This window comes from Penicillium expansum, assembly GCF_000769745.1.
Source record: "Penicillium expansum strain MD-8 chromosome Unknown contig295, whole genome shotgun sequence".
Taxonomy (NCBI): Eukaryota; Fungi; Ascomycota; class Eurotiomycetes; order Eurotiales; family Aspergillaceae; genus Penicillium; species Penicillium expansum.
In genome coordinates this window covers 39,831-62,384 of record NW_015971298.1, presented here as the reverse complement: position 1 = coordinate 62,384, position 22,554 = coordinate 39,831, and the positions used below count along the sequence as shown (strand labels likewise).

General features: G+C 47.6%; 10 protein-coding genes across 10 annotated transcripts; 4 read left to right on the top strand and 6 right to left on the bottom strand.

Annotated features, from left to right (window-relative positions):
• Nucleotides 1–1,210: 1,210 nt before the first annotated feature.
• On the top strand, nt 1,211–2,475 carry PEX2_088720 (tetratricopeptide repeat protein; the record flags this gene model as incomplete). Its single annotated transcript, XM_016746142.1, has 3 exons — nt 1,211–1,239; nt 1,393–2,081; nt 2,330–2,475. The coding sequence occupies 3 exons, from the start codon at nt 1,211–1,213 to the stop codon at nt 2,473–2,475; spliced, it is 864 nt and encodes a 287-aa protein (XP_016599137.1).
• Nucleotides 2,476–2,908: 433 nt separating this feature from the next.
• PEX2_088710 (glycoside hydrolase 5 family protein) lies at nt 2,909–4,347 on the bottom strand (the record flags this gene model as incomplete). The annotated part of the gene is made up of 5 exons (XM_016746141.1): nt 2,909–3,201; nt 3,254–3,382; nt 3,437–4,201; nt 4,256–4,269; nt 4,313–4,347. The coding sequence occupies 5 exons, from the start codon at nt 4,345–4,347 to the stop codon at nt 2,909–2,911; spliced, it is 1,236 nt and encodes a 411-aa protein (XP_016599136.1).
• Nucleotides 4,348–5,736: 1,389 nt separating this feature from the next.
• PEX2_088700 (uncharacterized protein) lies at nt 5,737–6,479 on the top strand (the record flags this gene model as incomplete). Its single annotated transcript, XM_016746140.1, has 4 exons — nt 5,737–5,927; nt 5,980–6,144; nt 6,196–6,323; nt 6,379–6,479. The coding sequence occupies 4 exons, from the start codon at nt 5,737–5,739 to the stop codon at nt 6,477–6,479; spliced, it is 585 nt and encodes a 194-aa protein (XP_016599135.1).
• Nucleotides 6,480–7,762: 1,283 nt separating this feature from the next.
• Nucleotides 7,763–10,496, bottom strand: PEX2_088690 (lysophospholipid acyltransferase family protein; the record flags this gene model as incomplete). Its single annotated transcript, XM_016746139.1, has 6 exons — nt 7,763–7,922; nt 7,974–8,230; nt 8,298–9,285; nt 9,348–9,603; nt 9,658–9,831; nt 9,938–10,496. The coding sequence occupies 6 exons, from the start codon at nt 10,494–10,496 to the stop codon at nt 7,763–7,765; spliced, it is 2,394 nt and encodes a 797-aa protein (XP_016599134.1).
• A 298-nt stretch (nt 10,497–10,794) lies between these two features.
• PEX2_088680 (pantoate--beta-alanine ligase PAN6) lies at nt 10,795–11,965 on the top strand (the record flags this gene model as incomplete). The annotated part of the gene is made up of 2 exons (XM_016746138.1): nt 10,795–10,831; nt 10,884–11,965. The coding sequence occupies 2 exons, from the start codon at nt 10,795–10,797 to the stop codon at nt 11,963–11,965; spliced, it is 1,119 nt and encodes a 372-aa protein (XP_016599133.1).
• A 308-nt stretch (nt 11,966–12,273) lies between these two features.
• Nucleotides 12,274–14,595, top strand: dbp7 (putative ATP-dependent RNA helicase; the record flags this gene model as incomplete). Its single annotated transcript, XM_016746137.1, has 1 exon — nt 12,274–14,595. One exon carries the CDS (start codon nt 12,274–12,276, stop codon nt 14,593–14,595), a length of 2,322 nt encoding a protein of 773 aa, XP_016599132.1.
• Nucleotides 14,596–14,663: 68 nt separating this feature from the next.
• Nucleotides 14,664–16,052, bottom strand: PEX2_088660 (WD40 repeat domain-containing protein; the record flags this gene model as incomplete). Its single annotated transcript, XM_016746136.1, has 2 exons — nt 14,664–15,735; nt 15,802–16,052. The coding sequence occupies 2 exons, from the start codon at nt 16,050–16,052 to the stop codon at nt 14,664–14,666; spliced, it is 1,323 nt and encodes a 440-aa protein (XP_016599131.1).
• Nucleotides 16,053–17,455: 1,403 nt separating this feature from the next.
• Nucleotides 17,456–18,045, bottom strand: PEX2_088650 (uncharacterized protein; the record flags this gene model as incomplete). The annotated part of the gene is made up of 3 exons (XM_016746135.1): nt 17,456–17,589; nt 17,651–17,860; nt 18,030–18,045. The coding sequence occupies 3 exons, from the start codon at nt 18,043–18,045 to the stop codon at nt 17,456–17,458; spliced, it is 360 nt and encodes a 119-aa protein (XP_016599130.1).
• A 787-nt stretch (nt 18,046–18,832) lies between these two features.
• PEX2_088640 (GNAT family N-acetyltransferase) lies at nt 18,833–19,513 on the bottom strand (the record flags this gene model as incomplete). The annotated part of the gene is made up of 1 exon (XM_016746134.1): nt 18,833–19,513. The coding sequence occupies one exon, from the start codon at nt 19,511–19,513 to the stop codon at nt 18,833–18,835; it is 681 nt and encodes a 226-aa protein (XP_016599129.1).
• A 543-nt stretch (nt 19,514–20,056) lies between these two features.
• Nucleotides 20,057–22,241, bottom strand: PEX2_088630 (Zn(II)2Cys6 transcription factor; the record flags this gene model as incomplete). Its single annotated transcript, XM_016746133.1, has 4 exons — nt 20,057–20,453; nt 20,511–20,675; nt 20,728–21,431; nt 21,483–22,241. The coding sequence occupies 4 exons, from the start codon at nt 22,239–22,241 to the stop codon at nt 20,057–20,059; spliced, it is 2,025 nt and encodes a 674-aa protein (XP_016599128.1).
• Nucleotides 22,242–22,554: the final 313 nt, after the last annotated feature.

The window sequence follows — 22,554 nt, the reverse complement described above, 5'->3', positions numbered from 1 at the left end:
TTACTATGGTGTTTTAGGGTGGGCCACTCGCTTGTGTGGGCCACTGGCATGTGAAATACGTTACTTTCGAGCTACCGCTTAATCGATCTAACATATCCGAAGTAGGGCACTTTATTGCAAGAGAGGATAAGCTCAGAAAAATTCAAGAGATCCTCATAAAAAATGCTAGACGTCGCACTACTGTCTTACATAGGTTAGGTAGCATTAGCAAGACGCAGCTAGCCATTACATATATCAAAGGACATCGTTCTGAATACTCGGCGGTACTATAGATGAACACAAGAGACGAAACAGCGCTAAAACAAAGCTTTTCCCGAGTAGCTAAGTGGATTCTACGCTATCACTCGTCTATCGCATACATTAAAGGTGCCCTGCAAAGCCGGGACCTAGACAAGATAGTGAGAGCCGTCAAACAGTGGTTAGATAAGCCGATAAATAATCGCTGGTTGCTGGTCTATAACAATTATGACAATCCCTTATTAGTCAATCATAAAGAGAAAGGCCTAAGTCATACATCCTATATCGAGCCAAGTCTATATAGCGATAAAGGCGGACATCTTGCGAGGGCGTTTGATCTTTATACCTTTCTGCCCGAGACCGACCACGTTACCATTATTGTAACCACCCGGTCATCTATAGTAAAGCTAGGTCCGACTATTCACCTAAGCAAGCTAATAGATATCAACGACAGTCTTAAGATCCTAGCATCCGTTTCTAGTCAAGGTAGTTTAAAGCAAGGTAAGATTTAGTAGATATTGTTTGATGCAAATTGCTAATCGAGACAGACCCGGCAGCGAATAATCTTGCAAGAGAGCTTGATAGACTTCCTCTGGCCCTTACGACTGCGGGTACATACTTAGAGTAAGTTTCGATAACCTATACCGAGTATCTCCAGCTGTACCGTGAATCATAGCGGCAATTACACAAAAATACGCCGCAGCTACCGGTATATAATCAAACTTTATACTCAACTTAGAATATCTCGTTCCTATACATTCAGCAACAGAGTTCAATTGCAGCTATGCTTCTCCAACAATAGGCCTACTTCGCCAACGAAGACCTATAGTTTGAGCTGCTAGAAAATACCGGATCAGAACAGCCAGAATGGCTAAAAGAGCTCACGAAGGATAAGCTCACATTCCATACAACCTTAAGACTTTTGTGTAGTCATGGGCTTGCAGAAGCCGATTCATCCACCGCATTGCAGCGTATGGAGTCACGAGGGTATAACGTGCACGGGTGCGTCCATTCGTGGATGATTTATATATTGAATCAGGTGTTTGATAAGGAGATAGCCTAGACAGCAATAAAATGTGTGGCAGCGCGGGTGCCAGAGAAAAGCCAGCACGAATTCTGGCTCATAGAGCGGCGGCTCATTGCACATATAGATAGATGTGTGGAGGCAATGGGAGATATGAAAGTTGAGGATAAAATTGCGGGGATTCAGCATTCCTTTAGCTTGCTCTACGCTGACCAAGGCCGGCTCCAGGAAGCAGAGGCTATGTACGAACGAGCACTAGAAGGCAAGGAGAAGGCATGGGGACGAGATCCTACCTCAACGCTGAATACCGTCAATAACCTCGGTAACCTCTACACCAATCAAGGCCGGCTCCAGGAAGCAGAGGCCATGTACGAACGAGCACTAGAAGGCAAGGAGAAGGCGTGGGGACGAGATCATACCTCAACGCTAGACACCGTTAATAACCTCGGACTCCTCTACGCCAATCAAGGCCGGCTTCAGGAAGCAGAGGCTATGTACGAACGAGCACTAGAAGGCTACGAGAAGGCTCTAGGTGCAACCCAAATGTCGACCTTCATCCCTGCATTGCACACGCTTGAGAATTACGGCATTCTATGGGAGGAGCAAGGAAATGTTGAAAAATCTCTGTTGTATTATCAGCGGGCTCTGAATGGTGCGGAGGCTGTTTGGGGGCTTAATAGCGAAAGTCATACCAACATACGCAACAGGATAAGCTCCTTACAGCGTCACCCATGCGAGATACCCAAGGGACAAGATACCATCACATACAGACCAACAACACTAGAAAGAAAATGGAGAAGGGTGAGAGCGAAGTTCTCTGGTATGTAAAAGCTTAGATAAACTATCCAATCGAGTCAACCGTTCCTCCCACTCAACTCTCAGCTCATCCTATTACATTCAGCCTTTTAGAATGTCATATTCACCTCTCTAATGGATGGTCTGGGGTACAACCTGAACAGACAAATGAGCTCAAGAGAATTACAGAGTAAGGGAAAATAGCCACTACTGTGCTGGTAGTGGGGCTCAAGTTCAGGGCGGAAGCAGACTAAGACTTTTTCAATATTTAAGTCTACGTGTCGAAGGTGACCTCTAGCACTCTCTTCTTTTGCACCAGCCACGTCACTTCCGTAGTGCCGGTGAATCTGCGCTATGAAGTCCTCGAGGTGACATCCGTGGATCTGCGGAAGACAAGCGAGAAAACGATTCTGTCCTAAGCATAAGTAGACAGTATCTGATATCGTTGGTCGCGGTAAATAGGATACTTGCATAGGGGACACACCGAGTAGAGACCAGCATATCCGCCTAAACCTAACTCTTTTATCACATCCAGATTTATCAACGTAAACCAACTGATGCGACTAAACCTCAGATAAATTATGCAAATACGGGTAACCTAAATCGATAATGCTAGCCTTATTGATATCTCTAACCTTCTCAAAATATGGTATTCACCCAGTCTCTTTTGTGGTGTTTACGTGTTCGATTCTGGTAAGCTATATCACACAGGCGAGCAATGCATCGCCAGCGGCATGTACCCCCTATATGTGTTGAATGAAGCTATTTGACAATGAACGAAACCAGAAATTGAAGAGTCCAGATGATACCCGTGTGTCGATCCCCAATCACAGTCTCCAGACATCTTCACTCTTAAATCTGACTGACATGGTCGGCGACAGCGCACTTCCAATCGTCAGTGCCATAGTAGATGGTGTAGTCGTCATTTGGAGAGGGGCCAGAGGACAGCTGCTCGCCATACTGCCAGAAGAGATCAGCAGCGTTGCCGGTGGTAGTCAAGGCGGTCTTCTGCCATTTCAGTGAGTCGGAGCAGTGGTCATTCTTGATGCCATATTCCTCGAACAAGCAAGGCTTGCCAGCAGCGTCGCAGATCTTGGCATGGGCCTCGATCCATCCATTGCCCCAAGAGTTATCGGTGATACCCCCTAATATAGGTTAGTGTGCTGCGTGTTTGGGATGCCCAGGGATTATTCTTACAGTCGGCCACGTAGAGATGGAACACTCCAAAGTCAATATTAGGGGCGGCAAGGTTCTTGGCAAAGTCGCCGCCTTCGGAGGTACTGTAAGGGTAAGAGCCATCCGATCCGACAGTTAGGCCCATGCCCTCTATATCACTGGTCAGAATATATCAACAATTTGGGTGATCGCAAGTGCACAAACCTTCACCGGTGGTAACCATGTGGTTAGAATCGAGGGACTTGATATAGGAAGAAGTCTTGGCTACCCAGTTTGCCATGATGCCGGTTTCGCAGCCGGAGCAGCGAGGCTCATTAGCCAGCTCCCACGCAAAGATGGCAGTGGAATTCTTGTAGCGAGAGACAACAGCCTTGATGTACGCCTGGTACACGCTCTGGATCTTCTCATTGGTGTACCATTCCGTCTTATTGCCTCCATAGGCAGTGACGTAGGCATTGAAGCCACCATAATCGTTCCATGAATTCACAAAGGGAATAATAAGCTTGATGCCGTACTTCTCGGCAGCGGAGACAACATAATCAAGGCGCTGCAAACCATCAGCACCAGTGTTGATGGTAGCAGTACCGGTAGCCTTGTCGTGGAGCTGGAAGTAGACAGTGCCAGCTGCCGGGACGGTGTTGACATCGTTGAAACCCCAAACTCGGAGAATCTTCAGACCGGATTCCTTCAGATTTTTGAAGACGGAGTCAACGTCTGCATCGTTGGTCTGGAATGGCAGCCAGTACGAGTTCGTGCCAGCGAAGTACTTGGTCTCGCCGTCAATGTTGAACTTGAGACCATCCACCTTGGCAAAAGAGCTGCTGACAGTGGTCAGAGAATTGCCTAGGGAGGTAGACAAAGCTGGGGACGAAGTTGGAGCCACTGTCGATGAGGGCTGTCTGGTCACAGAAGCAACAGTCGAGAAAGTTGTCACTGGCGCCGAGACTGACTCCGAGCTAGTCGAAGTGCCTATGCGAAATTAGATTCAAGTCAACGAATAAAAAGTGATTTTGCGTATCTTACTTGGCTCGCAGTGACTGAACCAGTCGTTCAGATAGACGCAAGACCACCCGGACTCACAGGTCGTAGATCCGGTGTAGGAGATACCTCCGCATCGGTCCCAAGGACCAAGTTGCGCGGATGCTGCTCCTACCGCGGATAGAAGAGCAACGGAAGAAAAGTAACGCATCCTGTGCGATAAAAGAGTGACTATGAGTAGGAAAGCTGTGTAGAATTTTGTTGACCTAGATGTGATTTGAATTGAAGGTATTACGAGCTACTTTATATGTCCTTATGACAGGCTCTATCCTGAGTACATAGAATCCCCTTGAAACCCTAGTCAAGAACCACCGCAACCTGTGACAACTCAAAAAGAATACGGAGTCTCTAGTGGCACACAAAGATCGACAATATCCCCGGGATTATCGGAGTTTGCACCTATCGGCTGACATGGCTCTCTACAAACGCACTCCACTGCAGATGAATTGGTACTAGCTAGTGTTAGTCCTTGAAGGAAATTAATTTAAAGGGTTGAGGTGGGCTTAACCCTACTTGGGTCTATCAAGGCGGAGCTCCTGAGATTTCCAACACACACCCGTGCCCAATCGGGTAATTTCCGTCTAACGGGGCGTACATCGAAATGAATCCAAAGCTTAAACAAAGTCGCAAACCTGAAAATCATAGTTCGAGACCCCGCAGGCCAATTCTTTAATTCGTTGGTGCCTGGATTCTTCACATGGACCCCTGTTGACACATGAAAAGGATGAAAAGGCGCAAATGCGGACCCTCCGTACGGCGACAAATCCCCCGGATTACCGCTCATGGCGTTGCGGCATGCGGGGTGCATCTTTCTGAAGATATCAATTATTTGGAATATCTTTTCACACAGTAGAGAACAATATTACTGATCTTGGCCCCTTGAAATTTTTGGATGGGGTGGATATAGGGTTTGAGACATCCTCGTGTGGTCAAACACACACAACTCCGTAGACTCCACCAGCTGTTTCCAATTCAAATTCTAGAATCAGACAACTTTTTATCTTTAATTTATCGGAGCTGGTCGGATGCAGGGTACTGTCTCAATTAGAGATATTTTAGATTCGGCAATCAGAAGACTACGGTAATTAGATTAGGCAAGAAAGCCACAATAAGCTACAGATATCAATTCGGTCACGGATAAGCAGAGAAATGGTCCGATTGCTCTATAATCAAGGACACATTCGGTCTACGGAGTAGCCTACACTCCCGAAGAAACGCCTAAACGCCGAGGAAACGCCTCAATGGAGAGACGAGCATCAAGAACTTGGAAATTGGACAATCAAAAAAAGGTCTCACTTTCATAGATTAAAAATATGCTCTGGCTCATCTAAGTATATCGAGCTTCGCGAGTATAAAGCCTCCCGACCTGACCTCATTCTTGGCTATTATTCCATTCAAGCGAGCCCTAAGCATTCCAACTCATATTCTATACTTCTCTAGTCTACCTTGTCATCTCCCAGTTCAAGATGAAGTTCTCTCTTTCATGTGTTGCTGCCCTCTTCGCAGCTACTGCGCTGGCCACCTCAGTCTCCGATGATGTCCTCGAAAAGCGGGACAATCGTGGTCACTACACCGTCTCGGGCCTTGGATGGCACAAGAAGGCAATTCTCGATGCTGGTGGCAACACCCTCGATCTTGCCATTGCTATGCTCGAGATGTAAGATTCCCATCATGAGATACCACTTTATAGTACTGACGGTCAACCACAGTGAGGATATGAATACTGGCCACTACCCCTATGGCGACGCCAAGACCTACGACGCCGCCAACTTTGGTCTGTTCAAGCAGAACTGGGGCCAGCTCCGCGTCTGCGCCTCGCGCTACGGCTTCGTCGGCAAGTCCGAGTCGCAGTGGAACGATGGAGCGATTCTCAAGTAAGGAAACCCTAGATGACATGTTTCGAATGATGGCTAACCTTCCGAAAGCTCCAATGTGTATGCGGATGTCGCCTCCCGCTGGGACTGCCAGAACTACTACGGCTATGACAAGTGGTTTGCTGGCCACCGCAACGGTGCTAGCGGTCTTAACAACCCTTACACCCAGGACATTCAGAGTATGTTTTCCAAGATATGGCTACAATTGTGAAACTGACGTTAACCTCTTCGCAGACTACAAGTCGGCTGTCCAGTGGATTCAGAAGCAGATCGACAGCAACAACGACTACAAGTACGACGATACTCGCTTCTGGGTTGACGTTGTTGCCATCTAAGCAAAATGCGACTTTGTGACCCTTGCCAGACAGTTTTAGACTCTATCTACAGTCTTCGCTCGCAAGATGGATCTAAAGCTAGGTGCGTTGGCCTATCCAAAGTTCTAAGTGATATGGCTATTACCTAGTTCTTTTGGGGTGATCGAATGGCACCAACGCTAGGTGTGGGGGAATTTGGGGCGGAGAATGGTCTACCCCGAGTGTATTGAATAGAAAACTAGTTATCAAATGCTATGCGTGATTTTTTCCCGCTATCAGACATACAATTATTCATCTTTATGGCAACCGATGAGACGCTTTCTCATATCTCTCACCGTCTGATACTCCGTATTCTCAAGTTGACCACATTGTGATATGAGGAGAATCTTTGACATTGTCACAAATTGTTTTGTGTATCGTAGATTGAAGGCTTTCTGTCCGGACAGTAGTTTTGTTTGGAGCGTTGAATATACCAGGTGCGGAATATACCTATAGTCACTACATGTAACTAGAGTTGGGAGTTCAACAAATGTAACAAAATCCAAAGTTTAGAATATAGGAACGAACAGAATTCTGTGTAAAGGAGTTCTCACTTCACTCGATATTTTAGACCCCATAATAATAGGATCGTACAAAACTCGTGTGCGAGGAATAGAGTTTTGTGTATCTAGGAGCGAAGCTCTAGCTTTCTTATCAAACTATTGATAGGTAAATGAAGAAAGAAAGATATATAAGCAAATTGGATCACATACATATATAATAAGGGAATATAGGATTGAAAAGAAAGGGAAGGACATAATAAGTAGAAGAAAGGTTGATATATATATTTGACGAATTCCGGTTCTACTGTGAACCATACGTTGAAATTTGATGTGCTCTCCATATGAGGACTATGGTTGAGATGAATCTGATCAGTATGAAATCCTCATCTCAACGATGTTCATAAGTATGGAAGCTTTACTCGGCATCGCTGCGGTATATGTGCAGGCTTTTCTTCATGACATAAGACGGATTGATGGCATGGATAGCCCCTCCACTTAGACGAGCCAAACATTGGGGGACCGGCCGTTAAAATTACACGAAAACATGACACAAGTTATCCTTACACATACAGGTTATGCCTTTCTTTCAAGCGACGGACATCTTATGGCCGAAGATTCGCCCTATCCGATAAGTATATGTTTGCGAAAGTATGTGCATTAAAACTATAAATCTGACAGTATGCTAGATGATGTAGATGTAAAAGAGGTAGATGTAAAAGCAGCCTGTACAATGTACTTTGCATGGGTATCAAAATGGAATGGCTAGAGCTTTGCCTCGGCTCCAATTGCATTCCGGCGCATTTGCCGTGACGATACGTCGGCAGGCACAGGAGCCGCGGCATTTTGGAACAGCTTCCGCCCAACAAGATCAGACATAGTAAGAACGCGCGAGGAAACAGTTGCACCGTCCCGGCGGTTTTTGCTGCGAAAGGTTAGTATATCGGCAGAGATAGGGTAAATAAAATGGACTCACCCCTCGCGACGGGATTGTGCAATCAATTCAACAAAGTCCCACAGTCGGCCACCGGCTAAAACCTTCCCAGTACCCTCATCACGCTGAGGTGCCCATTCAGGAGCCAGCCTGAGGGATGGACTGGCACGCGAATCTTTGTTCTTCGCAACCAAGATAATACCCTCTTCTTCGAATCGTTGATAAGAGTTTTTGAGGGTCTCCTTGTTGACTGCCTCGAAGTAGGAGAGATCACCTTGGTGATATAAGGTTTTACCAAGCTGTGATTGTGAATATTAATGAATATTAATGAAATAGTCGATATAGCATTGGGGGGGGGGGACTCACAATCTGAGCACTATCTTGTGCTTTTTTTGAATCGATCCAAACTTCCTTCGGACCATCGAGAGGCGGCGTCAGCCCAAGAAGGGACACTGAGCCAAGCCAAGACGTCTCGATGAAAGGCCAGATCAGGAAGCAGTAAAAGTCATAGTTCTCGCGACCACATAGTCTCTCTGACTCGCTCAATTCAACGTAAATTGGTGTGCTGGACTCATCACGAGTGATTTTGACCACATCATCCTTCTCTAGCCCACGCAAGGTTTTATCGAAATTGCGAGCCAAGCCCTCAGGCGGGAAAATGAATTCACCGCGGAAAAGCTGCGACAGGAATGAGACCTGCTTCTTCAAATCCTCGTAGGTGATTCTTTGATTGGCGGGCCCGCCGCCTTGCTTGATCTTTGTGTACATAGCCACAGAAACCAGCGCTTCAGTGATGAAAAGGTGAATGAGCATGTTGCGGTAAAAGGAAAGCTGGAAACGATCCACCGCATAGTATGTTGGCTCGACTAGACCTGAAATCACACTAACTAGTTTGGGTCCAAGGACTTCTAGCGCACGGTCAACCACCGTCTCCGTTGGTGAGCGATAGAAATGTGCGACCCTGCCACCTTTCGCTCGCACCCGCTCGCAGAGCCAGTCCAATCTGCGTACTAATTCGGCCTTTCCGACTCCGCGGCCGCGTAAGGTCAAGAGCACGGTGCCCACAAGGGCGGTTGGCATCATCACAGACACGTCGTTGATATCAGACAGAACCCGATAACCGAACGTTCTCAGGATGCGGCCTCGATCAGTATAGCTAAGTTTGTTATTGATGTCGGTGCTGGGGCGATCTAGTCGCGTAAGTTGCTGGCCGATGAAGTCTCGGAGACTCCATGGCTCGTGGAAACGAACATCAACTCGACCCAGCTTTAGAGATAAAACAGAGGAGGAAGAAATGAAATCAGCCAGGTTCTCCTTTGCCTTCGGTTGGCCAAGAAGCTCGCTGATGTATGACCTAGATGATGGGTTAATGTCAATGTTCATCAAAAGGGTTAGAATGCCAGCTGGGTGTCATACTCAGTCTCAATGACCTTGTCGTATTGGGTGCTGACGGGACAAATGATGAGATCTTCAACCCGACCTGATAATATGCTGTCCATAATGAAACTCAAGATCCCAAACTTAGGTGAAAGCAGTTTTCCAGTTCTGGAGCGACCGCCTTCAATGAAGCATTGGAAGTTGAAGCCTTGTTGAAGGAGGGTATCGATATAAGCTTGGACGACAGTATTGTACAAAGGATCATTTCCAAAGCTGCGTCGAATCCACATAGCGCCTGCATAAGGTTAATCATAGGTAAAAGCCAATGAGAGATTGTCTTCCAACCGACCTGCATGTTGTAAGAAAGTGCCTAGCAACGGGATATTCAGATTGTCACCCGCGACGATGACCGGCAGAGAAATGCCGAGACGGTAACAGATAATTTGCAGGGAGACGTAATCCACATGGGACTTGTGACATGGCAGGAAAACAATCGACTGCTTCTTCTTGGCCGCAGTTTCGGCTACAGATCTTAAACGCAAGACTTCTTCGCTAGATACGTGGATGCCTAGGGTGAATCTCGTTTAGCGTTGACTTGTGATAAGAGAAGTATAGTAGAGGCAATTTACCTTGATGGTAAGCGCGAGTCAAGAGCTGTGTGCACATGTAATAAGCACCCCGAATAAATGTTTTGCTCTCCATCTTGCAAATCATGTTTTCCATCATTGTATCCACAACTTCCCGAAGATTATCTTCAATCTCAGTGCGGCGACGGGCCCGTTTGTCGTCCAGCGTTATACCTTCATTGATTGCCAGCAATCCTTCCTTCTCTTCGACTATGAGTCGACCATTGGCCAATTCAGTGATCTTGGTTTGCAGGAGCAGGCTGCCCAATATAGAGGTCTTCATCCCTTCAGAGAAGCCAGAATAGAAGATTGGTTGGCCGATTGGTTCGTCATATGCACGCCAGCCGGTGCCGGACATGTACAGGCTCACTTCCCGGAGAAAGTCGAAGGGGTTCTCGCGAAATCGCGCCATATGGTGAACAAGGTTGCGTTCGGTGATTTGTCCATCTTGGGTTTCTGGGCCTCCAGTGAAGCCTGCCGGATGGATTGTCAAGTTTGAGTTGACGATCTCCAGATCTGGCGCAGAGTGGTCATCGGCAATAGCCGACTTGGGAGACGGCATCTTAGAAGGGGGTAGGGCGAGATTTGCTATACTTCTGCTCAGCTCACGATCAGGTCCATGGAAGAAAAGGAGAAGAGGAAGCGGATGGGAAGCTCAAAAGAGAGGAGGTGCGGGACCGAATCATAGCTTGAAACCCCCCCCAAGCTCTCAAGCGGCAACCAAGCGACGATCGCCCCCCGGATGTTTTTCGGATTTCCCCAGAAATGACCCGAGGTATGCCACACGTGACCTGAGATGTGCCCGTAGCTCTCATCCCACGCTGAGCTCTTGACGTCTGCACCCATTTTCCTCACACAAGATGTCTCGCTTGGTCAATGGAGCGAGGTCGTTTTCGAGTATGTCTCTTTTATGAAAATTCTAACTCCAGATAAGCTCACTTTCTCCCAGCGACAGCTTCATCCCTCTTTGCCGACGCGACCGCGGCTTCGCAATCTGTTCGCCAATCATCCAGCTTTCAAGTCTTCCGCGATGTTCCCTCAATCCGGGGACTCCGGCGCCAATTGTTGCAGAAGGACCGGAGTGTAGGCTTCGTTCCGACTATGGGCGCGCTCCATGAGGGCCATCTCTCCCTAATTCGACAAGCTGCTCGCGAGAATACAGATATTTTCGTCAGCATCTTCGTCAATCCCACACAATTCGGAGTCACGGAAGACTTATCCAGCTATCCCCGCACCTGGGATACTGATGTTGAGAAATTGGAAAAGCTGAATGAGGAGCTCGAGCGGCTGGGAGAAAATAGCGCAAGTGCCGGGCGCATCACTGCCATTTTCGCACCGACTTCGAAGGTCATGTACCCCGGTCTACCCCCTTCGTCAGAGGTTGATGGATACGGCTCATTTGTCACAATTACTCCGTTGTCCACTAAACTGGAGGGTGGCTCTCGTCCGGTATTCTTCCGGGGTGTGGCGACCGTCTGCATGAAGCTCTTCAACATCACAACCCCCGACCGTGTCTACTTTGGCCAGAAGGATGTACAACAAACCGTGGTCATCAAGCGTATGGTAGAGGATTTTCATGTTGGCACCGAAGTGCGAATCATTGAGACTACGCGTGAACATGACGGCCTGGCGCTGAGCTCGCGGAATGTATACCTAGGCGACCGGAGACGAACCGTCGGGCTCACAATCTACAAGGCGCTGAAAGCAGCCGAAGAAGTATACCTGAATGGCAAGAATAGTCGGGCAGATATCCTTGGGGCTGCTCGTAATGTGACGGATTCTGTCCTTTCTGGACAAGAATCCCTTTCTCCATGCGAGAGAGCACTTTACGAGGTCGACTACATTTCCCTCGCCGATCCTGATACTCTTGACGAGCTGGAAGTCGTCGACCCGGCCAAGGGCGCAGTTTTGAGTACCGCATTCAAGATGGCACCGTTGGAAGAGTCCAAGCCAGGCGAAGACTGTGGATTGGGCGATGGCAAGGTCCCCGTGCGACTGATTGACAACCTCATTTTTGGTCCTCGCCCGTGATACCATATCGAACACTCAGTCAGTAATAAACATCTAACACTTTAGCATAGCACAGTGTGCAAGCAAGCCACTTACATACATTCCTCAAAAGCAAAATAGACTTCAAAACATTCAGATATATCTCTCCATTTCTCTTTGTAGTTCAAAATGTAAACAAAGTAGGGCAAATGCTTAGGGCGGAGAAAATTAATTTGCCTGAGAGCCTGGAAGTCTTGGCGCCGAAAAAAAGTCTCGAAAGCTTTTGGATCGCCGGAACAAAAACTTTCACAACCCCCCTCCATTTTTACCGGGGATCCCCATCTTTAAAAATGGCCGACGATGGAATGCTTATGAACTTTAGCATTGGTGACAGTGTCATCAAGCCTGAAGCCAAGTTCAAAGGAGGAACATGGCGAGACCGACTGACCGCAAAGAAGCGCTCAGCCCACCGAGTATCCGAGAAAGAACCTGGAAATGGAGATGCAGCAGCGCGCAATGCAGCATCTAAGAACCCGAACCAGATCCAACTCGGTACACGCCCCGTGAAAAGACAAAGGACCGAAGACACAGACTCGTTCAATCGCCCTAGCGCCCCGCGCTCTGGTGGTGATCGGCGACCACAGCAACATCCACGAGACCCCCGCCATTTCGTTTCCTCGCTCTTTAGTAGCAACCCCGAAGCGCGTAACCCCGAAGGACCCAAGGAGGAGAGAGAGGCGGAAGATTCGAAGCCAACTAATGCGCCGCTGATCGACGGACTGGATACCTTTACAAATCTGGGCCTGTCTCCCAATCTCGCGGCGCATCTGCTCACAAAGCTAGAGCTCAAGGCGCCAACAGCTATCCAGACAAGCTCAATTACACAATTGCTCAAGGAGGAGAGCGATGCTTTCATCCAGGCCGAAACTGGTTCCGGAAAGACTCTGGCTTATCTTTTGCCGCTGGTGCAGCGGATTATGGATCTCTCAAAAGCGAAGAATGAACACACCGATACCCAAGTCCACCGAGACAGTGGATTGTTCGCTATTATTTTGGCACCCACCCGTGAACTGTGCAAGCAGATCTCCGTCGTGCTGGAGAACATCCTGCGCTGCGCAAACTGGATTGTGTGTGGAACAGTGATTGGTGGAGAGAAGAAAAAGTCAGAGAAGGCACGGTTGAGAAAAGGTTTAAACATTCTTGTCGCCACACCTGGTCGATTGGTAGACCATCTCGACAACACGGAAGCCCTGGAGGTCAGCAATGTGCGGTGGCTCGTGCTTGACGAGGGTGATCGCTTGATGGACATGGGCTTCGAGGAAGAATTGCAAGGAATTGTCAAGAAGCTTGACGCTAGACAACGGCCGAGCCGCGTTCCCGGTGTGCCTACGCGCAGGACGACAATTCTATGTTCTGCTACACTGAAGATGAATGTCCAAAAGCTGGGAGAAATCAGTTTGAAGGATGCGGTACACATCAAGACCGACCCGTCCGAGGAGGATGATGAGAAGTCAAACAAGGACGAGGAAGAGTCATTCCGTGTCCCCGCCCAGCTCAAGCAATCATATGCGATTGTTCCAGCTAAGCTACGTCTGGTCTCATTAACAGCCTTCTTGAAGAGGACATTCATGCGAAAGGGATCAGTGATGAAGGCGATTGTTTTCATGTCTTGCGCCGACGTAGTCGATTTCCATTTCGAGCTATTCTCAAGGAATCAAGACCGCGAGCAACAGAAGAAGAGCGATGAAGAAGAAAAGGACGCAAAGGATGGAAAGGACGAAAAAGACGAAAAAGATGAACAAGATGAACAAGACGAAGAAAAGAAAAAACTGGCAGCTCATGGCACCATTGCTCCCGGTAGAGCCTTTTCGACCCCGACTAATCCGGTCCTCTTGCATCGACTGCACGGCTCGCTTCCCCAGAATGTTCGAACCGCTACCCTCGGCTCTTTCTCTCGCAGTACTGAGGCTTGCGTTATGATCTGTACTGATGTGGCTTCCCGTGGTCTCGATTTGCCCAACGTGGACTTGGTTGTCGAATACGACCCCGCCTTCAGCTCTGATGACCACACTCATCGTATTGGTCGTACTGCTCGTGTAGGACGAGACGGCCGTGCCCTCGTCTTCCTTCAGCCTGGTTGCGAGGAGAACTATGTCGAAGTCCTAAAGCGCGGCTACCGCGATGGAGGCAAGGCGCTCACCCGCACTGATGCAAACGAGATTCTTAAGCGTGGCTTCGGCGGCAATGACAACAAAAAGAAGAACTGGGAGGAGAGGACCACTGATTGGCAGATGGATGTGGAGCGCTGGGCACTTGATAACCCAGACTACCTGGAAATGGCTCGACGGGCGTTCCAATCTCATGTCCGAGCCTACGCGACCCACACCTCAGCTGAACGGAGCATGTTCAACATTAAGGAACTTCACTTAGGTCATCTTGCGAAGAGCTTCGCCCTCCGTGATCGACCGGGCAAAATCAACGTTCCTGGTCTACGACCCGGACAAGAAGACACCAAGAAGGACTTCAAGGCAGCACGAAACGGTGTTGCAGGCAACAAGAGAAAGGCCGAAGATGCTCCATCTTCCACAAATGTTACGGATGAGGCTGCTCGCAAGATGAGAGCCAAGATGAGGGAGCATATGTCTGGAGCCAACGAGTTCAACTTGGCTTGATCTTTTGCTCTGCGTACTCCTTCAAAAAAGCATGGTCGCATGGTTGTTTTGTAGCATTAGCATTTATCTCAGTAGATATCCCATAATGAAATCTTCCCGTCCTTGGACCCAGCCGCTAGCCAATGAGTTTGTTGTACTTTTTGATTCCGTTGTTGCTGCACTGTTGCAAGTGAGTAGTTGTGTCCTTCGACGGCCGTATGCCCTACGACGCCCTGGTCTGCATCTCGGGGTTCTTGTTTTGCAGACTCGGGCGATGAAGACACCGACGAGGATGTGCTTTCAGTGTCCCCAAACGCTACAGAATAACAACCATCCTTGTGCCACTTCAGCACAGCCAGCTCTTTCATAGTTTTACCTGAGTATACCCGGATCCTGCTGTCCCAGCCAGCAGTAGCAAATACCTTCCCATCCGATCGGATACGCAGACCCTGCTGACCCGAGTGCTTTGTGTTGACAATCTTCAAGGGAGATTCTTCTTTGTAGCCAGCGGTGGGGATATAACCCGCAGATCCTATGCTGGGGATGGGATGCTTGACGACAAGAGCATCCGCAGAAGAAGAGATGAAGTATCCATGGGAGGGGGCGACATCTAAGGAAAGAGCCGGCTGGGAATGAGGGCGTCCAGCATAAAGCTTGTCCCATTTCAACGGGTTGTTGCTTATGTACTCGCGCTCAAAGCTGGGCGATTTGAGTGCCCCACGATGAACGAAGACCATCACATGGCCATCTTCATATGCAGAGGCGACGTAGATATCCCCAGAAGGTGAGACGAAGAGATTTACAGCCATCAGCATTCCGGTTTTGGTCGATTGATCAGAAGGAATAGTACTGATCCTGCGCTCAGATGGTAGGTGGAAGATATCGACCCCACCAGAGTCCAAAGCATTGGGTACTGCAAAAAGAGTGTTCTCTGGTTTTCCATATTGGGATGGAACCCCAGGAAGCCCATCTGAATTCACAAATGCCATTGAGAATGCACAGAAATTGAGGGCATTAACGGGCAATGAATGAAGTAACCACGGCTGTGTTCTAATTTCTGGCTGTGCGGACTCGGTCGCATCCACTGGAAGTGTTTTATCGAGAAAAGATTCATCTTCCAGTCGAAGCTTCCACACACAGAGTTTGTGGTCGCGCCCATGTCTAATGCAGATGTTAGTAAGATGGTTAATGCCTCTAGGCTAGGTAAGGGTGAATGAATCATCATACGTGTAAATCTCAGTTGCATTTGAGCCAACATTAAAGCCTCTCGCCTCCAAAATAGCTCCCTCGTGTGCCTTCCATGCCGTCACGGGGCGTTTGGTGACCAGGTCCCAAACAACAATCCACCCATTGGCGTCGCCGGATACAAGCCGTAAATTCTGGCTGTAGATGTGCAGGGCATGGATTGGAGAAGCATGTCCACGAAGGATGTATATCGGGGCAGCTGGAGATTGAGCTTGAGCTGACTTGGTTTCCATCCTAAATGCCTTGTGGTTGTTGCTTGTCAATGTCTTCTATCATGCCCGCAGGTCCCTGTGGAATTGCCTACTTACACCGCCACACTTGAGCCTCACCTATGGCCGTGGTCTAATCTTGTTGTCGACTTTTAGATCTTTATAATTTGCATGGAATTTGCATGGTTGTCTCTGATAGAATAAAGGTCAAAAGGTTCCAATTCCAAATTATAGGCAGAAAACGCAGAAAACGCGCTGGCCAACGAGTCTTGAAATCATGGCCTGAGGCGACTAACAATCTACATACTACAGACCTTTCCAGGCTTGATATCTTTCCCCTTTGCTATTTTGGCCCAAGTTGATAGCATAATTTTCCAAGTAGTATTAAGTTTTTGCTGTTGAGGTTGTGAATTGCAACTAGGGGTTTGATTAGGGATTGTTGAAGTATTAGTGAATTCTGTACTATATATAACTAGAATGAAGGAAGATCGGCAAACGCAAAGTCTACAATTGAAATCATAAAACTTCTTAGAACTCAATGATACAGAAAGAGCAGACTTTTATGTAAAGGATCATCGCTACGTCCGGTATAGTGGATCTAATAATACTCTACTGTGTTACCTCTACATAGTATACGCAAGAGTCGAATGTTATGGTCGAATGTGACCGCATATGCACTAGTAGCTTCTGAAGGCAATATTATACCGCCTACATATTGGAGACTGCGATTTCCAATGGGACCGGGTGGGATAGTGAAGACCCTGGAGAACATACCAACCAATAATCACAACGCTCGTCAACCGATTCTTCGAACTTGGGGACGAGGTCCCCCTCGTGTGCCACCGCCCCCGTGTCAATTGACACCGCCAGTAACCTGCCCTTTACTGGATCCTGAGGTCATAGTCGAATGTTCATCCACCTTCCACCGATATCGCCCGATAAATTTAGGTTTTATCCAGTGGTTGAGCATAGCTGAATGATAATCGAGTTCTAGTGAATAATACGCAACAATACCGAGCCCTGCGGCCTAGTTCCCATTAACTAAGAGAACATCAGTAACATTACTCGATGGAAGATAGCCCGCAGCCGACGGTTGGGACGAGATGATATTGACATGGTGTTGTTGACATCTATTTCCTGCTCCATCAAGGTGAGACCTTCATTAACAAGTGTTATGATATAGCCTTTCCGATACAATTAACTATTCTATGAATCACGCCTTTCTCTCTAGAAGAGCGTGTGAAGATTATCTCTTGGCTTTACTACGAGCGTTAAGATCTACATATCTATAAAGCATATAGAACACAAGATATCGAGATTGTATTTAGTTTCAACAGGCAGACATTCTGTGGGTTTATTCTATTGCAGAGTAAAATAATCCGGTTTCGGTGTCCCGTAAAAATTGATGGATAAAGAACTGGTGCAAATCACTCAAGTCCGGCCGGCAGATCATCTTCACCTGGTCCCTCATTGTACTTGTTCGCGGTTCTAGGCTTTGCATGACGAAGACGATCTCCCCTCATGACATTAGACTTATTGATCGCTTCGCGTTCGTCGTCCTCTTCAGTCATATTAGTGGCTTGATACTTTAGAATTAGCCAAGGAAGAGAACTCAGACTTACCAAGCTGCTGATCAGAATTGGAATAAGGAGGTTGCATTGGATCCTCAAATGACTGTTCATCTAGTTGAACGGGGACTTGACCTCTCAAGTGGGACTTTGGCTCTTTGACATAGGTGTTTTCTGTGAAGTCTTCGGTTACAGGCGAAGGATCATTTTCTCTCTCATAATTATCTTCTGCGGTTCTTTCGGTAGGGTTCGACATGTTGTAATCTAAGTTCGTGTGTAACGTTTCAACAAAATATACTAAAGAAGACACAGAGGCGTCTTTGAAATATACAAATTGTTGCAAATGTGTTGTTCAGACCAGTCATCACAAAGTCAGAGCTTAGATATGCTACTTATTGTCCAACTGTTCTGACGTATGGAGTATGTAACTCACAGTCCATGGCAAACATACGTCGTTATGATCGATAGTTCAAATTATTAGCTAAGAGCCGAGCTCAACCTTGGAATGACATGAAGTCATAAGCTACGAGGTATCGATCGCCGTGGCAAGAAATGCGCACAACAAACTTTTGAGGCCATGAGCCACAAGGAAGTGGCTACTCAATGAACCAAAGTTAGCGCCTGCTTACCATCTTCAACTTATCAAAGATGGGCACCATGTTTGAACCTAGGAGCTAGTATATGAGATTATGAAGGCACAACGCTGTATTTTGTAGTGTGTAGAACTACACAAAAGAGAGACAAGGTAGACTGTAAGACTCCGATACTATAGTTATAGCTATGAGACCAAGTTAAACAAAGCGCATTAGTCTATTGTACCCAGCGAGTAGCGAAACATACGTTTGAGGGCGTGTTGATGTCGGAACCCGGGGTTGCGGGCGTACCTTGCTAATTGAATAGCTGCATACGAGATATAACCTCGCGACCCAACCATCAACCAAATGGCTTTTTCAACATTTTCTTGGTAAAGGTTGCAACCCGCAGCTCATGCAGCTTTGGTGGAAGGACCCACAAGGCCTTCCTCGTTAAATGGGGCTTACAATTCTGCATGTCATACTGATGAAGCAAAGAGAAGTGACAAACTGAATAAGTTTATAGATGGAAGGTTGGAAGGTTCCATGGAAAATAAGGCTGGCCAATGAGAACTAAATTAGTGACGAGATATCCGGGCACAAACAGCTGACTTTCAGCATACAATCCAAATTATGGGTACCATATTCTGGTACTATAAACAATTCATGAGCGTGATATACGAGATATCATAATCAGCCCTTTTCTATCCGAATATTTCGCCGAACCCAGATCTTTCGGAAGAAGGCCCTCATCTCCATTTGCGATGAGAGCTTCAACAAGAGTCGCCTTCCCCGCGTGCATAAACCCAAGACGTCGGTACAATTCCACTGTGACATGATTCCCCGCCTTAACGATGAGCCGCACTTGGATTTGACGAGGAAATAATCGGTATGAACGGAGATGATTGATAGCTTCCTGGCACAATTTGCCTCCAAGTCCGTGTCCGCGATGTTCAGGAAGGGTAAACAAGCTCAGCATTTGCCATCGCTCTTCCTCTTCGTCGGACTTCTGTGGTGGTTGACCAGCTTCCACGGGTAACTCGAAATCAGCCCTAGATGAAGGCCCTCGCAGAGTTACCTGGCCGATCCACTCGGTGCCATTGGAAGATGACGCATCAAGACTGGTTGGTGTCGCGGCACAAATAAAGAGTTCTCGATCGGGGAGTGTGAGACGATCTATCCAGTCGGTATCGGCGAAGGCCGCTTCGATATCATATGTAGATGAGAAGGAATCGGGTGAAGTCTTCAGCGCCTTCAAACGTAGGTCTCGATATTTTTGAGCGGAGATGGCAATGCCATCTGTCTTGCAGACCCGGAAGAATGAGTAGGTATAGTTGGATGCCATGTTACAGGAATTGAAGACAGGGAGGATATTTCATCAAAGTATAGGGCTCATTGATTATTTATGTATTATAATTTAATGACTCAGATAGGGCAAGCTACGGCCAACTTGAAATTGGCCGAGATCCATCGCTCACCGGGGGCTTGACCCACTCTTCTGAGTTCCAAATCTCCACTATTGGCGTTAGAGGGCATCCAATGCCCAAGCTAAGTATGGTAATCAGTTGGCAAATACACCTGAACAAAGCCCTGGCCCAGTTTTCTTACGGATTTAGTCGCATCTACCCCTTGAAAGTAAAAGCAGAAGGATGTATGTCTATGAGTCCTTGGGGGCGGCAATATGGTACGCGAGATATGATGGGGAAGATGAGAAGAAATGGATGAAGCAATAGTTTGGTAGTCTCTATTTTAAACAATCGGCAATGTTCTGCATTGACCAGAGTTCAGAATAATCCAAGGATATTCATAGGGATATTCATAGGGTATAAGCACCGTAGATGTGAAGCTAGGTAATAATAATTCATGATTCGTCAAAGTTTTCGAAGCATCAAATCATATCAAATGTCCCATAGTGATACTGATTTAGTGCATGGTGGTGAAGTGGTGGCACATAGTATCCTTGATACGGATGGTTCTCCAAGGAAAAGTCACCTGCAGTCAACAAGGGATTGTGTAGGCTTGAAGATGAGCACTGGTTGTTGGAAATCGATAGAGATGGGTCTAATTCATAGAAGTGATTGTGCATCTGGGCTGGTGTCACCGTGTGCGGGTGAGCCTCTGCCCAGCTCCAAATTTGTTTGAGGTCGTTTTTGATAGGTTCAGGACTGCTCCCAGTTACTTTAGTGATGGTATCAAAGATGCCGAGTACCTCCTCTTGAGCTTCGCGAGTTTCTAAGCACTCTGCAGCAAGTGCAAGAAAGTAAAATGATATACCAGCCACGCCTCTATTTACTGGTTAGACACAGAAATTTCTGGGATTTCAATAATGATTTTGTACGAACCGGTCTGTAGTATGGGCAACCAGGCCGCAGATTTCGTGCGCATGGCTACACTTCATTTTCCGCATATCCTCTTCGAACTCTGACTGGAAAGGGTGTGTTTTGGCCAGTAGAATACGACTGGCGTGGTAGAATAATCGAGAAACAATGGCAGACCGGTTGGCAAGCCTAGAAATATGAGTTGGGGAACGGGTTGAATGCGAGGTAATTGAGAACATACCAGACTTCAGGAAAGGCCGAGTTAGAATTTGTTTGCCACGGCTGCAAATGACCAAGAGGTACAAGGGATCTAGGAATAGATTTTGCCCATTGCTCACACCACCTATTGTAAGTAATCCATTCATGGTCGTTGAGCTGGATGGCTCGTGCCGCATCATCATTTAGGGCGTGAGATGGGCGCGAAGATGCTTGGAAAGTCATAACTTTCGCGAAAATATAAAGTATCCGGTGATGCCATAGATCTTGATTGCCCCCATTGATGGCCTGTGAATGATCCATGTCCATGTTGATCCCCCAATTGTTTGGATCCCAAGATAATCTCCAATTATATTTCCTACAGTTCAGGAGCTCTGCACTGATACTGATCCTGAAACATGCTCCGCCGAGCCCGGGGGTTTTGGCAGTCCAGCCACATTCTCGGATCAAAGCTCGGGAGCCTGCGCTGTGATCTCCAGTGTGTCTTGATTGGCTTGGCATGGTCTCGGAAAAGGCGAGGGCAAGGGCTGCCGTTGCACACAATACAGAGTCGCGGTTAGGATCATGGATTGCATTCAGAAGATCCCGAGTAGCCGCCTCATAATAATGTGCCGCTTTTTCATCCCCATAAGATGGTTCTACAAAAGAACGATATCGAGCACCACACGCGAGAAACGCATTTAGCAATAAAGGCTCGCCAATGGCAAACCCTGGAAGAATCTGGGAAAACTGCGCTTTGTGAGTAAACCGAAAAACTATACTGTGGGGAATTTTACTCACATGGTTCATTTCATCCATTATATCCATCCGGGGACCAACTTCTTCCGTGAAAGTTCTGAGAAGAGAGACTTGCTCTGGGTCAGTGAGAAAAGAATGATATTCATGTTTCCCAGCCAGTTTCCGTGCGAAATGAGACGTTCCGTGCGGAAGAAGTTCATCTCCTGGTACCAAGTGGGACTGGTGCCAAGTATCAGTTCCAACGAAATCCGCCGCATTTGGAGGTGGAACATCAAAGCCCAGCGGGTCAAACGAATGCGCCACCGATTGGAAGAGATTTGTCAAATCATCATCCTCCATAAAGTCAAAGTTATGGTGTGAGTGTCGGTTCTCTTGTACAGGGCTCTCTGGCTGGACTGGCGGGTACATCTCGAATCCTCCCACATACAGAGACGCGATCAATCGCGAGTCATCTCGAAATGTCACCTTCGACCCCGGGGGCCGAGCGATGATATGTGGAGGCGCCACAGTTTGAGTATCAATGAAATTAAGACGAACACCACGCCGACAGATACGATCTGACTTGCGACAATTGAGACATCGTCCAACGGCTTCGTCGCATTTCAAGTGTCTTTGGCGACAAGTGAGGCAGCCAGTGCGTACCCTCCTTGCTTTGGTATCTGGTGCATCTGAGGATTTCTTGCGACTGGAGCGGGGGCGGGGTGTGCTTTGCGAATCGCTTGCCTGGCTTTTTGGAGTGGATGTCCTCGTGCTGATGTCGGGCGACTGCGGATGCGCCTTCGCTACTTTTCGAAGGTTCATGTTGGTCGTAAATTGCGAGCTGTAATAGCTCTCGGCTTTATAGCGCAACTATATTCCTAATCCCCGGCGCCAACTGGAGTCCCAACTGATAGAGGTTGTCCGAATACACAAGATGCCGTTGTAGATTCTACCCAGATGGCCATGTTCGTTGTTGACGCTTGCGATAAGATTCGTTTCAAAATTATGACCGACTAGTTATTGTGACCGTCTTTGGAATTGGTGTTCAATTGTAGCTTTGAATCCAACGCGGCGGCACAGGAGGGGCAGGGAAGAACGATCGGCGAATAATTCTGGGGCGCGAAAATGGGTCAGC